This window comes from Siniperca chuatsi, linkage group LG7 (assembly GCF_020085105.1).
Source record: "Siniperca chuatsi isolate FFG_IHB_CAS linkage group LG7, ASM2008510v1, whole genome shotgun sequence".
NCBI classification, from domain to species: Eukaryota; Metazoa; Chordata; class Actinopteri; order Centrarchiformes; family Sinipercidae; genus Siniperca; species Siniperca chuatsi.
This window is the reverse complement of record NC_058048.1, coordinates 3,540,180-3,557,732: the sequence shown is the minus strand read 5'-3', so window position 1 is coordinate 3,557,732 and position 17,553 is coordinate 3,540,180. Positions and strand designations below refer to the sequence as shown.

General features: G+C 40.4%; 1 protein-coding gene across 6 annotated transcripts in view; it reads left to right on the top strand.

Annotated features, from left to right (window-relative positions):
• brip1 (BRCA1 interacting helicase 1) overlaps positions 1-17,553 on the top strand; it is a 130,629-nt gene that overhangs the window by 35,294 nt on the left and 77,782 nt on the right. For all 6 annotated transcript variants that reach the window (XM_044201836.1, XM_044201832.1, XM_044201831.1 and 3 more), the window contains 2 exons: positions 11,000-11,159; positions 11,443-11,564. In XM_044201836.1, coding sequence (XP_044057771.1) covers positions 11,000-11,159; positions 11,443-11,564 — 282 coding nt within the window. The remainder of the gene's footprint in view (positions 1-10,999; positions 11,160-11,442; positions 11,565-17,553) is intronic.

Sequence of the window (17,553 nt, the reverse complement as noted above, 5' to 3'; positions counted from 1 at the left end):
CACACAAAGTATGCCTGTAATAATGGTCACGCACGCACTTTCCCAGAGAGCCTGCACCAGTGCTGTGGTTTTGTAGCACTTTAGCCTCAACAGCCCCCCAGTTAATGCCCATTAAAACCACAGCGGGCCCTGCCGTCTGGTCCCAGCCGCCAAAGGAAGGGACCAATGCTCCACTGGAGAGGGGGACTGATGGTTTATTAAAAAAAGCAGGGTTTTGCAGAGGTGAAAAGATGGCGGGGAATACAAGATGCTTTTAAAGGAGATTGAGATAAGGGCCATTAGGTGAAGTCGCCTCGCTGTCTGTGTGAAGACGCACCCAGCGCTGGCGCCTGGGCTCTGCTGAGCGTGTGTCAAATCAAAGTCAAACTGGACTGCGGGGTGTACACCCGCCAGTACGCACTGTCCTCAGCAGCTCAGGGGCATCTGAAGCACCAATCACACCGCTCCAGAAGTACTGTTATTTCAAAGTGAGACTGTTTCTGTCTGTGTTTGGGAGCATATTAGATTCATGGGTCAATTTGCCCAGTGTAGCATATCCCTCCTGATTTTTTATTTTTTTATTTTTTTTTCTTAGCGCTGAGGTGATGTTTTATGAGTTTTTACAGTGGAAACTTCAGGGTTACTGCTGTTTGACTAAGCTGGAGCTTTTTTGGGAGGCTTAGAGTTTCAGACTTAAAGAACGCAGGTCAAATGTAGCCTCAGTCATCTCTGTTCTGATACCTGCTTCAACCACACTAGCAATTTGTGGCTGTCAGTGCGTTTGAAATTTAATTAAACACAATGTGGAAACTTTTAGAGATGATGTAAGAACAAATGTAGAGTTGCAACGATTAATCTGTCGGTTATAAACTACTTAATCATTTAATCTTAAAATTCTTACAAAAAATAGGAGAAATGTTCATTCCAACTTCCCAGAGTCCAAGATGACGTCTTTGAATTGCTTGTTTTATCAGATCAGCAGTCCAAGTCCAAAACCCAAAGATATTCAGTTAACAATGACACAAAACAGAGAAAAACAGCAAGTGCTCAAATTGAAAAACTGCAACTGCTGAGTCTTTGATGTTTTTGTTAGATAAATAACTTAAATGATTAATCAATTTTCAAAATAGTTGGCAGTTGTTATTCTTCTGATCGTCTAATTGTTTTAGCACAAAACTAATTATTTAATAAACTGAACAGTTTTTTGGCTAATGGAGTAGCTATAACAGTGTATACTATATACAGTGTTTGCATAAGGGAATGTAATACTGTAACATCAAAAGAAATGCATCGTTTAATCAATAGGCTTGTGATATTCTATATTTTTCTTATTGTCAACAAATCCCATGAAAAGACCAAAACCAACAATGAATTGGTTGTTGGTTATGTATCAAAGCCTGATATATCTTATTCCTCTGAGCCACAGAGCTCCACTGTTGTCCAGAAACTATTAAAACACATCAGTGAGCCACACTGTTGCACTGGGTGACATGTTCCTTCATCACCATGAACACACACACTGTAGTTTAGTTTGACTCAATCTCACATACACCGTCCTGCTGCCAGAAATGCTCGTTAGCGCAACAAATAACCAATAGTCATTCACTCCTGTTTGAGTAACATTTGGTAAAAACTTTAGGAAAGTATTTTGCCTCTTTTAATAAAATTAAACAATATATTAGTGACCCATTTTTAAAGATCGGAACCAATGGGCTTGTGGCTGACAGGGTAGCGAAATCAGAAAGTATTGAGAGACTAACACATTGTTAGTTTTTGTCTTTTCATGGGATTTCTCGACAATAAGAAAAATATGGAATATGGCCAGCCTTTTCCTTTAAGATTATTAGAAGGTCTCTGCAAGTTTTATTTTTGTTAAAAGATAGTAAACACAATTTTTTTCTAATAACATGATTTTGTTATATCGTGTGGCCAATACTAACATCTATCTAGAACTATCATTCTTTATTTTCAGTGCATTTGATTGGCAAAATGTAACCGAATGTCAATTTATCTAACCTGATCACTTACTGTACACAGTCGATTGTAGAGTAGTAATTCTTTTATTCACAAAAAATACTACTGTATTTTTACGCACCATGTAGAAAGATATGTTTGTAATAATAATTGTATTTATTTATTTTTTACACTTTACTGTATATTCAACTCATGTTTAATACTTTCTTTTTTTAAAGAGGAATAGTAAGCCCTATCAGTGACCATCTTCTTCTCTGGGCAGCAGTCAGTGTTTTTGCAGCGTTCCGTTGTGTGGACGGGATGTGTAGAGCAGACAACAAGGGAAGAGTGGCAGGCCAGAGGTGGCAGGTGGCTTCTTGCCACCAGTCTTGGCGTGATGGTTGCCGTGATATTTTGGGGCTGAATAATTTACACTGCAACAACACGTCTCCCCTCGCCACTGCAAAATGTGGCTCCTGGCTGCATGTTTCATTAATGCCATCGAGGCGATGGCCCTTCCATAATTCAGCAGGCACTAGAGGAGCTGCGATGTGTCCCCACACAGCTCACTGACACCGGGGACATTGGGAAGGAGATACAGAGAGGCTGGATGCAGAGGAGGTGAAAGATGGGGAGATAGTAAGGGGGGAAAAGAGGGGAAGTGTAAAAGTGCGAGAAAGACTACAGTTCACTGCTTCTATCAAGTTGTTTCACCACCTTGTCCCAATTGGCAGAAAGACCTGGCCCACTTTACCGTGTCACTGGCAGAGGCTGAGCATTGCACCTACCATGCCTATAAAGGGCAATAAATTATTCACACTTTGTTGTGCCCTCTTCTGCGCTAAATACTGCTCATTCCCATTTATGATGCCTAGGCATCGTAACTCCTTTTAAGATCTCTTGTTTGAAAGTGGTGGGCAACAAATAAATTCACTTTTAATTGACAACTTCACTGTCTTTTGAAGATAAGTAGAATAGCTTGTGTTTCAGAGATGCACTGAAATCCTATAAAACTAAGAGAGCTTTAATGTAATGTCCATTAACCTCAGGCAAGTAAAGGTAATTGTGCTTTGGTACAATTTGCCTACAAAATAAAATGGCCTCAAAACCTGTATATATGTACATAAACTTTCAAAAACATGTACATTTCTAAAATACAGTGGGATGTAATTAATAGTGCTTAACCTATCTGGCATATACAAGAGTTGCCATACTAATTTTTATGGTAGGTCTCAGAGTGCTAAATTGGCAGGGCTTAAATAACTGCTACCTGGTATTTTCATATTTGTTTGGTGTTTTGGCTTGAAGTTATACAAAGAGGTGTGCAGCTGAGCCTGTAGATAGAGATTTTGTAGCCTAGCCCAGTCTGCCAACTGAACACCAGGTCTCTGTCAGATGTTGGCCTTAAATTATTGATGAAGGTGCTCATGTCTGTAATTTTTGTGTGTGTAATTTCTGTGTTGAGTGTCTAACACTCACATGGCTGAGAGCCTTTGCTGAAGGTGCTGAAGATCCGTTTGACAGCAAAGTAAAACGCTCTGCTTCATACCTACATCCATGCAGTTTGATTTATCAGACCAGTCTTGCGATCTACATGGCCTACATCACCCCCAGGTGACTGGGGCAATAAAAGTAACACCTGTAATCTAATGCAAATCACCAACCCTGCAGAAATGTATATCAGTAGGCTACTAACCCAGATATATATACTTATAATGTTGTGTTTCAATGTGTATTCACATGTGTATTCAATTTGTGTTTCTGTATTGGATTCCACTATGTTGCAAGCGTACCTAATACTTCGTCCTTGCCCACAAAAGTGGTATTTATTGCAGGTCTGTTGTTTCAGATTGTGCACTGTTTTGCCCCTTTTATTAGGTGCCCCTTTATTACCCCCACCTTCACACAAATATTAAGTAAACATATATATTGTGGCCATGCTGTGTGGTAATCTAGGGAGACCAGTGTTTCCAGAATCAGTTATACCCCTCTAAAGGTCTTTTCAGACAGTAAGCGACACTCCGCCTGTGTATTGCAGTCCTCATGTGAATAGACAGACAGACTCAGGTGCTCCGCGAGTAAACGCCAGGTTCTCTATGCGTGGTAACCAGGGAAACAGCTTCTGTGCACTACTTTATCCTTGCCGGTACAACAGTTTTTTTTCTTTATAGCCTAGCTTAAGTTAAAACTATGCATAGCGTCACCTGATACATACAGTCTTGCTCCTGTTCATGAGGCCTGTATATTTAATGGAACTCACAAACGGCAAGGATCAGTCCCTTGTCCAAAAATGTTCAAGACAATTCAAATCTGTCGACGGGCATGTGCGTGACACGAGCACGACCCTGACAGTGTTTGTGCTGAATGGACCAAACAAACTGTGTCAGCTGACCTGAGTCTGCAGCTGTAGTCTTGTGCTTTTCAGGCCAATGATTTCAAGGTTTTAGCCAGAATGCCTAAAAAAAAAATCTGTAGTGATTTATGATTCTGTGAACACAAACACATGGATCAGAGTGGTCAAAGAAGAACCAATTCAACAGTTCTTGCTTAGGCCTCCTGAGGTAAACTGGTGAGGGATCAGATGAAGAGTCATTCAAAGACCCCTTTAGAACTGCATCTATGGTAAACAGCAATCTCGGCTGAATTAGGGAACTGGGGCCCACTCTTGGAGCAAGGCCTGTGAGGGGAGCATGAGCCTCTGTGCAGCTGTGTGTCACAGTTAGGAAGGTTCTGATTGTTGTTTGTGCCAGTGCATTGACAGTTTGGAGTATCTGGCCTACTCTGAGTCTCTGGATATGGTGCTGGAGAGGGCACCCCTGAGGACTCCATATTCTGCTGCAGGACTTCAAATTAAGTAGGTAATGACAAAGAAACTTGATAGGGTGATAGGGAACAATGGCCTGCCTGATCTGAACCCAAGTGATGCTTTATTACACATCTGTGCTAGTCATGTACTGTTCATAATGAGCATCCACCAGGTAGGTCCCAAAGAACAGTGATGCTGTATCATCAGATCTGCAGCCGTAAGTCTTGGGCTGAGAGAGGGGCAGACCTGTCATTTGCGCTGTCAGTATGTTGATGGAAGTCAGGCATAACCTTCTTATGGTTTGCCTGATTGCACTCTCCAGCAACAATGAGTGCAGCATCAGGATAACCGGTCTGTGAGCAGTTCAAGTCTGAAATGACAGGGCAGCCTCTGTACTCACCTGTAGTGGGATGTAGACCGCTGTGATAATGACCGATGGTAGAAAGTGCGGTCTGCATTTGATTAACAGTTTCTCCAGATCAGGTGAGCAGGAACGGGATAGCATTTTAATTTTTACAATGTCACACCAATCCTTATTCACCATAAAGCACACGCCTCCTCCTTTTTTCTCGCCAGAGTGCTGTGTTTTGTCAGATTGGTATACAGAAAAAGAGCCAGCTGGTTGAATGGCGCCGTCAGGTATTTAGCCAAGTTTTGGTGAAACAAAGGAAACTGTTGCGTTTCCTCCGATGTTGAGATGGATGCAGAGACGGATGCAGAGATGGTCCTGCTTATCCACGTGGTCGGGATCAGAGCCGGTGTGTATCCCCTCCACCTTTTCCTCGATAATTACTTCGATGTTTACATTTGAAAACCTCGACCGGCCAGGTAGCAGAGTTGGCAGGAGGAGAGTTTACAAAGTGGTGAGTTGACCATTTCTCTATCCTGATGAGTGACTTGTAGTCATATATTATCATTGTCCAATATATTCACAAAAAGTACAACTAATATTTGTAAAAATAAACGTAAAGAGCATAAATTTGCATAAATTTAGCGGCGCTAATGGTGAGGCGACTGGATAGGTCCGCACCTTCATATTTGCATTGTACAGACTGCTGGCCCCCAAGGATGCCCGTGGTCTTTTGAATGAGCTATTAGTCATCATTCATAACTGTTAAGAGATTTTCCTTTCATTTATTTATGGTCCAGCCTTAGTTTTAAAAGGTATTTTTTGTAATTTAATGGTAAAAATACACGTAGTAACCTTTCTGCTAATGATATAAAAATTACAAAATAATTGCAAAAACATGGAATTTGTAGTACTGCCAAATAAAGTTCTGCAGATATGATTATGTTGGCTGCAAGACACGATCCTTGATTCTATTGTCACTGACCCTGTCGCATAATTTTCATCAGTGAGAGCATTTTTCCTCCATACTCTTTGTCTTGTGGAATCAGCTCCTTTCCAAGTGCAGCCTGGCAGATAATGGTTGTTTTGTTTAGTGGAAGATCTGCCTAAAGTACATAACATGAATTATTCATCTCCCGCTCACGATTACACCGGAAAACAATTGCAGGACAGTTTGCTGAGTTGAAGACGCACGTAAGGGGGTCCCTGCTGATGTAACACTGCATATTTAGTGAATGTGCCATGTTTTATTGATGCAAACGTCCTGGCCTCACTTGCTTTAGGAGGCACCAACCTGACGAAATCTTGCCTATGCTTCATTTCAGCACTATGAGGCAATCACACTGGCATGCAAGAAACTATCAACGCTCTCATACTGTCTCATTTCCCTGTCTGCCTTTGTTGTTTTCCTCTGTACTGCACAAAATCCACCGAGCAAATTTCTGTTTAGCTTCGTGTGGTGTTTGGAGGAACACTTGAGTTGGCTGTTCATGCAGGTAAACACAAGGTGTGCTGTTGGGGACAAGATGTCAGTGAATACTCCCCACCTTCCTCCCACCTGGTGGCTCCATTTGCATCTGGCTCAGGCTTTACAGGTTGTCACTATTAGCCTGTTGAGAAGTTTTCTGCTGACTACAAGAAGAACTTCTACTTGACCCCTCTAACACATTTCCAATCCAGTGAAGTTGCTCTTTGATTGTGGAGCCGTGTTTATTCAAGGATATAATCTGCACAGCACAGACATGAGTAGGGCCATGCTAGGATGAGAGCTTTTAGATCAATGTGCCTCTCCTGAGAGCTGCTGACTTTTTGCACCAACAGTAGTACAGGAACAGTGATTTTATTACAGAGGGGGTTCAAACACATCAGCTATCTGCCAAGTGCGAGTAAAGAAACGAAATCCAAGCTGTTTGAGGGCACGGGAGCAAACATGGGTAGCTAAATGCTTCCTGTCTTTGTTGCAAGTTTTATGTTTCAGATTTTGGAAAGTGTCATAATGTGTTACAGTGCCATGCAGTTTTTGAAATGTCTGAAGATGTAGACCTGCTGCTGTCTCTTGACATGCAGCTACAGTATTTCCCTGAAAGTGCTGTTTTTTTTCTAGAGCTGGTTTTTAGATTCTGATTCCCAAGGTCCCGATTCAATATCGATTCAGTTAGGGATATTTTAGCAACAATACCAATTTTGCTTGGATATGAAAGAGATTCTCAGAGAACTAACACAGAAATTGTACAAAGAACCCTCTAACCTGGTGCATTATTAAAAATATTAATGTTTACATCAAGAATTGACCCTTTAAATCACCTATAACAGAGCTGATATTTCCACTTAGACGTCCCAGTGTTTCCCCAACCATTATATTATAAATAAATATATAGATATTAAGAAACAACAACTTGAGACGAAAGAGATGGAAATAATGTCATCAAGTATTGCATTTCTAAATGTTGTACTGTTATTTCCATGTTAAAAGAAAAAAAGATAGATTGTTAGAAAGATTAGACATAGATTGTTTGATGACTGCTCACTCAGTCAGTCAGGTGAGCCTCAGAGAAAGAGTTAATCCAGCTAGCAGCACAACACGTGAAAGCAGCCAAATCTGTAAAGTTTCTCCAAGTATTCCAGTATTGCACCCTTGGTACGCCTTCCGATCCGCTGAGCTCATCTCGCTGCTCTTCGCGGCCAGAGAAAGCTTCTTGTGGAGAGGAGCAACTAACACTGGTGGCTGCAGCTCGGGGGAAACAGGCTACATCCCAGGCTCCATACATCGAAAAAATACGGGCAAACATTACTTTCTGACCTGGGTGGGGTTTTTTTCTCTTGTCATAGAAACAAAACCCAAGCGCTGGAGTGAAGCGCTTCTCTGCCAGAAAAAAAAACTCGAGGCTATACGGACACAAGCCCTAACGGGATTAAAGCTTCACACATCCAAGGGAAAAGGCATATATTAAAAGATCGATCTTGGATTTTATGAATCGATATCGGATAATTCAAATGAAGTTAAATTTGAATCGGAAAATCGATTTAAAAAAAAAAATAAATAAATAAATAAAAATAAATAAAAAATAATAATTTTAAACCCAGCCCTAGTTTTTTTCCTTAGGCTTGTTTGTAGGTTGTATTTGTCCTTGTTCAAACCTAGTTGTGTCACGGTCCCCGAAACATCACACTAACCCATCACACCTACTGTCTTTTCAGTTTACTGATAGATACTGAATAGCTGCGTTTCCACCCAAAGTACTCGGAACTTTTATTCCCAGGAACTACTTTTTATGGAACTAAAAAGTTCCTTCAGCTCATTGTTGTGTGCATTTTTACTGCGATCTAAATACCCGGGAAGATTAGGCAAATTACACCAACTAGGTTACACCCATCACACAGCTGCATAACTATTGTTTTAACTTATTAAACACATTACGTGCAATTCAGCATAAATACATTTTCTTATTTTAACCTATGCACTCTCACCTGTTTTAAATACTAAACTTACCGGTGTATAATGGTGAGCGTTTATAAATATTAGAATATAGTAACACAAGCATAAGCATTACGTGTCTTTTTACTTATATAGTAGTATATACTTGTTTTCAGATACAAGAACAGCCACTATACACACATTTAGTTCTACAACTGTTTATCTGTAGAAACATAAATGTGTAAAATATAGCGTTTGTGTGCTTCAGCAGGAGGCATGGACCGAGGGCTGCTGGTGGTCGCAGTAGTAAACACACTGGTCTGCAGCCTGCAGTTCAGTGCGCCCGCCAGTTTCATCTGAAAAACACGATGAAAAAAAATAAACGTTGTGTCTCACTGCGATGGCATTACCAAGATGTAATTTTGTACGACCAGTTTAGCCAAACCTTGCCTTAACGAACACCGCGATTCTACACCATTAGCGGTTGCCGTTAACATGTAGCTAATGTTAGCGTTTGGCTAGGGTAGCAATAGCATGACAACAGTGGTTATAGCATTTAACAAGCAGTATGTGGACCGTATGTGATTTACCTTCAACCGAGTGGTCATCCGTTTCAGTGTCATCCAAATGGCTTCCAACAGCGCAGTAGCTGAGCTGCTGCGCCAGAAAAGGCCAACCTGTGACCCACGAACGCGGTCAAACCACTTGCTGCTCCGCGGGTCGGAGCTCGACCAATCAGAAATGTTCAGCATATGCCCCACCCCGAAAGTTCTTGTACTTTTTGAAAGCAGGGACCTTTTGGGGGGTAAAATAATGTCCCCGGAACTTAATTTAGACCTTGTTCCCTGCGGTGGAAACACACTGAGTTCTTCCAAAGGTTCCTAATCCCTGGGGAAAGTTCCTGCGGTGGAAACGCAGCTAATGATCACCTAAATCATATCATGGTCTGGTTAGAAGCTTAACTAGGGTAATTTACTAGCTACAAGTTAAATTAATATTTTGTTTTAGTTTTCTAAACAGGGATCACATCGTTGGCATCGTTGGAAATGTGAATGTTTACATTTCCAAATGAAAGATGGACGACATGACAGCTCCCCAAAGTGAAGCCAAAACATCTCGATCGCCCCCTGGTGGCTGGCTGCCGTATAGGTCATAAACCCCGCCCCCTCCATGTTAGCGGATGGGACATGAGCCAAACTTAAAACTCAAAGTACACGTCAAATACATTTTTCCCAAAGATGGTTTCTGTCATTTTAGGTAGTTCTTATCATGCTGATAACAAGTTTGGTTTTAATTAGTTATTTGATGCTATAAAAAGCGGGTTCCACATCATGATTGACAGCTGAGCCCTGTTCAGTTTTTTTTTTTCAAACTGGGACAGAGGGCCAAGTTGTCTAAAGTTGTCAAGTTGATTAATCAGGGTTTTAAAAGTTCAAGTGTTGATGTTTAATGTTTAATTTTTAACTTCCTGGTTGCCTTGTTGACAAAAGTTCACAGTCATGGTTTTCAGAGTATAGACAGTGAAGTTTACAAGCTCAACCATCACACGTGCATCTTACGGAACAGACACTCCTCTTTTAATTAATCCGGCTGTCACACAGGCCACGTAACGGCTCGCGTTTCACTGGCGGTATATGCACATAAACGCAACCCGAAGAGTATTTTTATGCTTCAAGTCTATTTTTTCCGGTTTTACATAGGTAACTACAGTGATTGTATATTGGGCTCTGAGCACTGCCAAAACACGGGTGACCTACAGTACACTCAATACTGTTCCTGAACACATCTTGTGTAGAAACAGATGGAGCACTGAAGCTGCTGCTGCTCTGCACTCTGTCTCCTGTGTAGACACGGTGTAACAGTCCGCAGCCATGCTAGCAGCTCTGTAAGGCTGTACTAAGCCCAAGTATTAGATAAACTGAAATTTGACCTAATGATGTAGCTATATAGAAAGTTAAGGGATCACCAAAGTTGTTACAATTTCATTCTGAGGAGAACATGAATAAGTGTGCCAAATTTAATGGCAATTAATAAAGAAGTCATTGAGACATTTCACTCAAAACCACAAATGTCTATCACATGGTGGCCAAATTTTGAGCCACTCCATCCAATAGATGATGATGTAAAGATGTAATACTGGAAAAGTCAGGGGATAACAAAAGGCAGTGGAATTCACTATTTGCAGTGATCGTTTTATATGACATTTGCCAGCTCATTTACTATATTGTACACAGAAGTAGTTGCTGGTTAACTTTTATACCTGTCGTTAAGCATAGCTTTAGTTTTTGAAGTTGTAGAAAGAGTGCAACTCCTTAACTGTAGCGTAATCTGTAAGAGCCTTCTGTAGTAGAAACAATCCTATAGATGCTGCTCTTAGTTAGCCATGTTGTAGGTTCGCTCTCATGATTCTGATTCTATGTGGTCCATTCCTCCTTTTTCAACAAAACCTAGGCAAACATTTATATTTATAACATGATTCTTCCTGTGATTTGAACAGATGCTAGACAAGCTGAGAGACCGGTGGACTAACACTGGTCTCTGGGAGAAACTAGAACAACAGAAAATTGTGATCACAGAGCCCCGTGGTGGTGGCAAGGGGGATTTTGACGAACTGCTTCAGACTTACTACGATGCCATCAAATACTGTGAGGAAAGAGGTGAGACTGGTAAACAACATCACACTGACCTTTGAACCAACCACTGGTTTTGCTATATCACTCTGAAGGTGACTTGATGCCTGTAAATTAGTACTGAAATACATTAATTTGATATAGTCTACTGCTCACACAATGAGTCTAAGTTGTCATTTGTACAGCTGCACCAATGCTGACATAATCTTAATTTTCAATAAAATAGTTTGAGTAATTGCTCATAGTTCTACTGCACATTACTTGTCATTTACTGTATTGATATATACTGTATGGTATTTCTATGTTATAGATGGTGCACTGCTGATTGCTGTCTGTAGGGGTAAAGTCAGTGAAGGACTAGACTTCACAGATGACAATGCCAGGGCAGTGGTCACCATTGGAATTCCCTTTCCAAACATCAAAGACCTGCAGGTAAGTAGGATCACAACAGCCTGCAGATATTCTGAACAGACATTCGCAGTTGTACATGCTCCAGTAAAAAAGTAGTTTAGATCAGAGTTTCCCAACCCCCGGGCCACAGAACATTTAGTTTGATTTCCCAAAAAATAAAAGCAGAACTAGAAGAGTTACTCCACCAGGCCTGGTATCACCAAATGGCGTATGAATAACACGTGATGTCTTAAGCAGTGGCGGATAGAGAGATATATATATATATATATATATATATATATATATATATTTTTTTTTTTTTTTTTTTTTTTAAATGAGCAAGGTAAATATTATATAGTTATTGAGTAAAATGTATAATCTACAATAAAATGTAGATTAAAATTGTTGTACGTTGTGTAAAGTTACTGATAGGTCATGTATTTCTGTGGGAGGAGTTTGCCTTCTCCAGTGTGCCCTGGGGCACAAGAATCTGCGCCCATTGACTCGTTATAAGTTGTACATGCGCAGTTCGCTCCTCTTCGATACAAGAGATAGGAGCATTTATGTGAATGCTGCTGATTTATACACCACCAACCACAGGGTGGTAGCAGAGAGTGTAATTTAGCTAGCTAAAATGGAGACAGAAAATGTTGTTAAGTCGCCTTTTGAGAGAAGAACGTTGCAGGAGAAGCTCAGAGTCAAAGAGCTTGGACCTGATCAGCCCGACATCATAATTCAACAACAATCCAAAGACAGTGGAAGACAATATACTTGGTCTTTTTCAAGGAGCTGGTTTAGTAAGAAGGCTTGGCTAGCTGCATGTAGTGACACCAATGCTTTATTTAGCTTTCCCTGCCTCCTTTTTCAAACAACAGCATCAGCCCCAGCATGGATTCAGACAGGATTGAATGATTTAAAGCACATATCAGAAAAAACATCAACAAACTAGGTTCCACATGGAAAATGCAATGCAACTAGCCATGTTTGGAAAAGTAAACATAGCTGCTCAGCTTGATGAAAGCTACAGGATAGAGATCATCAAGCATAATGAGTATAAAAGATAAGTATAAAGTATAAGTATAAAGAATTTGCACGAATTGAAGTACCTTAACTTACCTCAACTAAGCATGTTTCATTAGAACATTCAGCTGAGCAAATACAAATAAAAGGCCTTTTGATTTATTTTAATACACTGGTGTGATACCTTAGAACATGTTTGCTTGATCTTTGGTATAGCCCCCCCCCCCTCCCGGAGAAAAATCCACCAGGTCTTAAGTCATTTTGCGTGTTGTTATGCCTTTTTTGCTTTTTTCACATGTAATTTTACGCCATTTAGTCTCTACTGACTTATATTGTGCAGAGACGGCGTGTCATTTCACGCTTGAATGTCACAGAGACAAAAAATGTCGGGGTGGATGTATGGGTCAGTCACAGGACTTTCACCCAGGAGCTCGCTGTTCGTGTCCCGCGTGAAACCAAAAGTCAACGTTTTAACTTATGTACATTTGTTAACTTATGTAATGTATTTAACTTGCGTACGTACGTCATGTAACTTAACTTACGTAACTAATGTAACAAAATTTGTGAATCCCGGCAACCACCAGAGGTCCATGAGCATACAGTCATAAATGTGCACAAAAATGATTAGGCTGATGGGTCTAGTAGTATGCGAGATTAGTTTCGGACAGATACACACACAACCAAATGCAGAGATAATAATAATTTTACAGCCTATTATATATTATTTTCCATTAGTTTAGATAATGGGCTTTAACTTGTCTTAATCAAAAAACATTGAAACAACCGCAGACTGTACAGAACTCAGTCGCTAGGCTCTAAAGGCTCGCCATTTTATCCACCTCTGTTTATTTTGGCCATAGAACCTTTCATCTTTAACAATACCTCTACACATGCATTATCAAATGGAACTGAGGTTGGAAAAGAAATCACAGTATGTCCCTGTTTAAAGAACAAAAATCATAACTTGATTACTTTGGTGATGTTCTCTTAGTGTTGTTAGTGTTGGAACAATGATAACAATAATGTCCAAGCAGATGTCCACATTTTCATTTTTTTTGGCCAAGATCCAACATGTTGGATACCATGAACACAAAAATATATCTAACAGACATACTCACACACAAACCCACACCAAATAAGAGCATCTCTTTTTGGTGATCCGTAAAAAAAAATCCCAAAGCGATGTAGCTGTGTCTGCCCCGTCCTTAGCAGATAAAGTTGACCTTTAAGTTTGACTCTCTCCCCGCCTCCCACCTCTCCTCCCCTTTACTCCTCCACATACTCCTGTCAGAGCACGACGAAGCTTTCACTAACCTGTTCTGTCAGTGTGGAAAGACGTGTGGGTGATTGAAGCTTCCCAGACCCTTTCACCTTAGCCAAAGCTGTCATTTTCACCTCTGTCAGCTCTCAGGGCATTGCTTCTTCTTTTTCTCAGATTTATTTTTAAAATTTCCTTTTTTGTGCTGTTTAGGTACAAGTAGATGGTCTAAAGCATTCTGCAAAGAAGGTCATATTAGAGTTCTTACCATGTATGGTTTGACCATAAGATTAAACTGCTGTTAGCTGATATTTTGTGCCTGATGGTGGTACTAGATGAAAAGTCTCATATTTTGTTAAAATAGTTTTGTTTGATAACCAACAGTTACAGGGATTTACACTACCATGAAACTCTGTAACTCTTCACAAATACCTAGTTACTAACTAGTAAAAATATTTTACCTCGCGATCTATTATGGATGTACACTGGGAACAATTCTTGATGTTTCACCCCAACCACCAAAATCCATGAACAGTCTACATAACAATTGTGCCCATCTAACAGAATCCACGTGGGTGACAGTGGGAGGTTAAGCAAACACATCTTATGGAAATTTCAGACCTTTAAATGAAAGAAATTACTCTAATGACTAAATAAATGTTCTAAGAAAGTGCGTTGTAGGCCAAGCAATAAATACTGTACTAGAATTGATGGGGGCTGAGTATCAAAACTCAGTTCATCAACTGCATCAAATATGCTGAACTGCTTCAAGTGCTACATTTATTTTAATTTTTTAATTTAGTTTTATTTATTATTTATGTTTTTTTATGGGCCAAGGTGCAGTCTGAACAGATGCTTTTTCAGTCTGCGATGGAAGATGTGCAGAGTATCTGCTGTCCCGATGTCGATAGGGAGCTCGTTCCACCATTGTGGAGCCAGGACAGGAAACAGTCGTGATTTTGTTGAGCGGTAGCTGGGCGTAGTGAGGGAGTCGTAAGCAAGCCGGCGGTAGGAGAGCGTAGTGGACAGGCTGGCGTGTTTGGTTTTACCATATCCTGGATGCCATTTAGCAGCACGGTGCTCAAGAAGACAGCAACAGTTTACAGTGTTAGATTGTATTACATTATTGGTGTTATTTTATTCATCTGGTTGACACAATAACAGAATAAACTGAATGAACAAATGCTTATCATCATAAAGACAAATAGACGACTCTTTTATTTATAGATAATATACAGGATCTTCACACTGATGTTTTGATGTAACCCTGCTGCATCAAGCTTGTAAAATAAAGTGCCCGATCTAGAATAAAACAGGAGATGAGTGGATGGAGCAAAACACCAGGGGGAGGATTGAAGAAGCCAAAGCAAGTTAGGGCCAAGGTGGAGCTAACCAAGTGTGAAGAGACTGTGCATTTCTAATGACATATTATGTGCTCCACATGAACCGTCTTTGTTTATTTGCTACATGTGCTCAGCTCCTCGGAGGGCTCGCCATCTCCTACCACATCTTGTCATAATTGCGGCTGCTGTAGGATCAGTTAGGCAAGGCTTATAGTGGTGACTGCTGACACTTTGACTTTGTCCTGCCTTTTTAAGGTCACACCAAAACCTTTAATTTAATTACTGTTGAGCGCCATCCTTGACTACCATTAAAATACTACATAATTTAAATAGAGGAATCAATAAGAAACTGAACAGAACTGAAGAAAATGAAATATTATTTTCTGGATTTCCAGATCAAACAGTTTGGACTGAAGGAGGGGTATGTTGTGCTTTACCTGTCATACCACTTCCATCCAAATGGGTCATGGCACATTATCCAACCTGGCTTACCACCCATCCTCCCAACCAGGGCAAGAATGAATATTTAATTCAATGTTATGACGTTTAAGCAACATATGTAACGGCTACCTGATTAGTGAAAAAAGTAGAGGCGCAGCGACTGCAATTTTCTTGGCCGAATCCGATTTTTAAAAAGTCTGACCTGCTGATTCCAATTTTGTATATAAATCAGTCAAACGCAGATTATGGGGTATTTGTGACCCAGAGCAAAAGGCGTGAACTTTACTTCTGCAGTATTGCTGAGATTTCTTCCTCTTCTTCTATGTCTTATAATGTTGACTCCTGTCAAGCTACAGCTAGTAAAAATATCAGTCCTCAAGTCTCTAAAACTTCAAATTTGATTTGAAGATGGTTTGTCTGGCTTTCAGTGGTGATTAAGACATGACTCCCAAAGGTACTGTTTGTTTTGGACTTTTTATTAGATTTGATCATTTTGTTGAAGTGTTTATGCCATTGTGACTACCCCGTTCAGACCTAACAGACCATGCTCATAACATCCTTCTATTCTCCATTTTCTTTATTTTACATTTTTCTCTGTCTTTATTTAGCGTTTTCTCTATCTTTTCTATGCATCGTAACCCTTAGCTTTGCTTGTTCCTCTTTTTTTTTCCTCCTCCTGTTATCTCCTCTTTCAGTGGCAGAGGCAGTGTGGCCCCCAGAGAAGCCCTGGGGGACTGTAAAGGTCTTTGAGCTAACCCATTACACCACTGGGAGGATGGGGACACAGACACTAATGACTGTCAAAGCCATGCAGCTAGCCCTCGCAGCATGCTAAAATAGCACAGACACTGCTGCAGCACTCTGTCAGAGAGATAATAGGCTCTTTAAGGGGTCAGAGAGACATACGCACACAAATGCATAGGCACTGGCACATGTAATGGTGTATCCACCACTGCATAGTCAATACTACTAAACAGCCATGCGGCGGTCAATTCCACGGGAGGAGGAATTCAGGATTCGGTGTACTCTCTTTTTGGTCACCATATTTTCTGAGTAATGATGGTTCTATATGGTTCCATATTGAAATAGTGATCTATACTAAGGTTGTTCCAAACAAGTGTGTTTTGAGAGTCCTGGTAAAAAAGTGTTGCTGAAATAGCTGCAAAACAACTTTTTTTAACACAACGCAGCTCTGCTCATTTGGCTGGCTGACCTGTGCTGTCATGTCGTTATTGAAACTGCTCGTTGCTGTTTTTTTTTTTTTTGTTGTTGTTTCTTTTTGCTCATTGGTTAAGCTGCAAGTTATAACATTGGAAGGCAGGCCTAGTGTTTCAAGCATTGAAATTGGATTGGGATTTATAATGCCGTTACGATTCTTTAAACGCTACCTGCAGGCACTGTTATTAAAAAGAAAGCTCACTTCCGTACCCTTAACAACCTTTTGTGTGGTACAATGGCAACTGATTTGGCAGTATTTGGCACTAATGCCATCAATTCTTAATTTTGGAGCCCTCCCTCAAAATATCTGATGTACTACAGCTTTTACAGGAGTACCATTACAGGGTTTCCCCTACGACATTGGTAAGGAAATTGCTTGGAGGTCTGCATGTTGACCAGCAGTGCTGCTTGCACTCCGCTACTTGTGCAGTGAGTTTTTTCTCACACATTCCCATCCTGAATGTGACTGATGAAGCCCTTTGCTGCTTTTGCTTTTCTTCCCTTCCTAACTTGTAAAAACTCAGAAGGTTTTCTTTGTTGCTGACGTTGTGTTATGTCGTTCTGATTGATGACTGCAAAGCAAATGTACAATGTGATTGATCAATCTTTGTCACCTGCTGAGCTGAATCAGGAAGGTCCTGATGCATCTCCTCTGATGATCAATTCAATGACTACGTGCTGATCTAAACAACGGCATCACAAATTAACTACACGATAAAGCACCGTTGCTGTATTTTTCTGCAGGTTAATG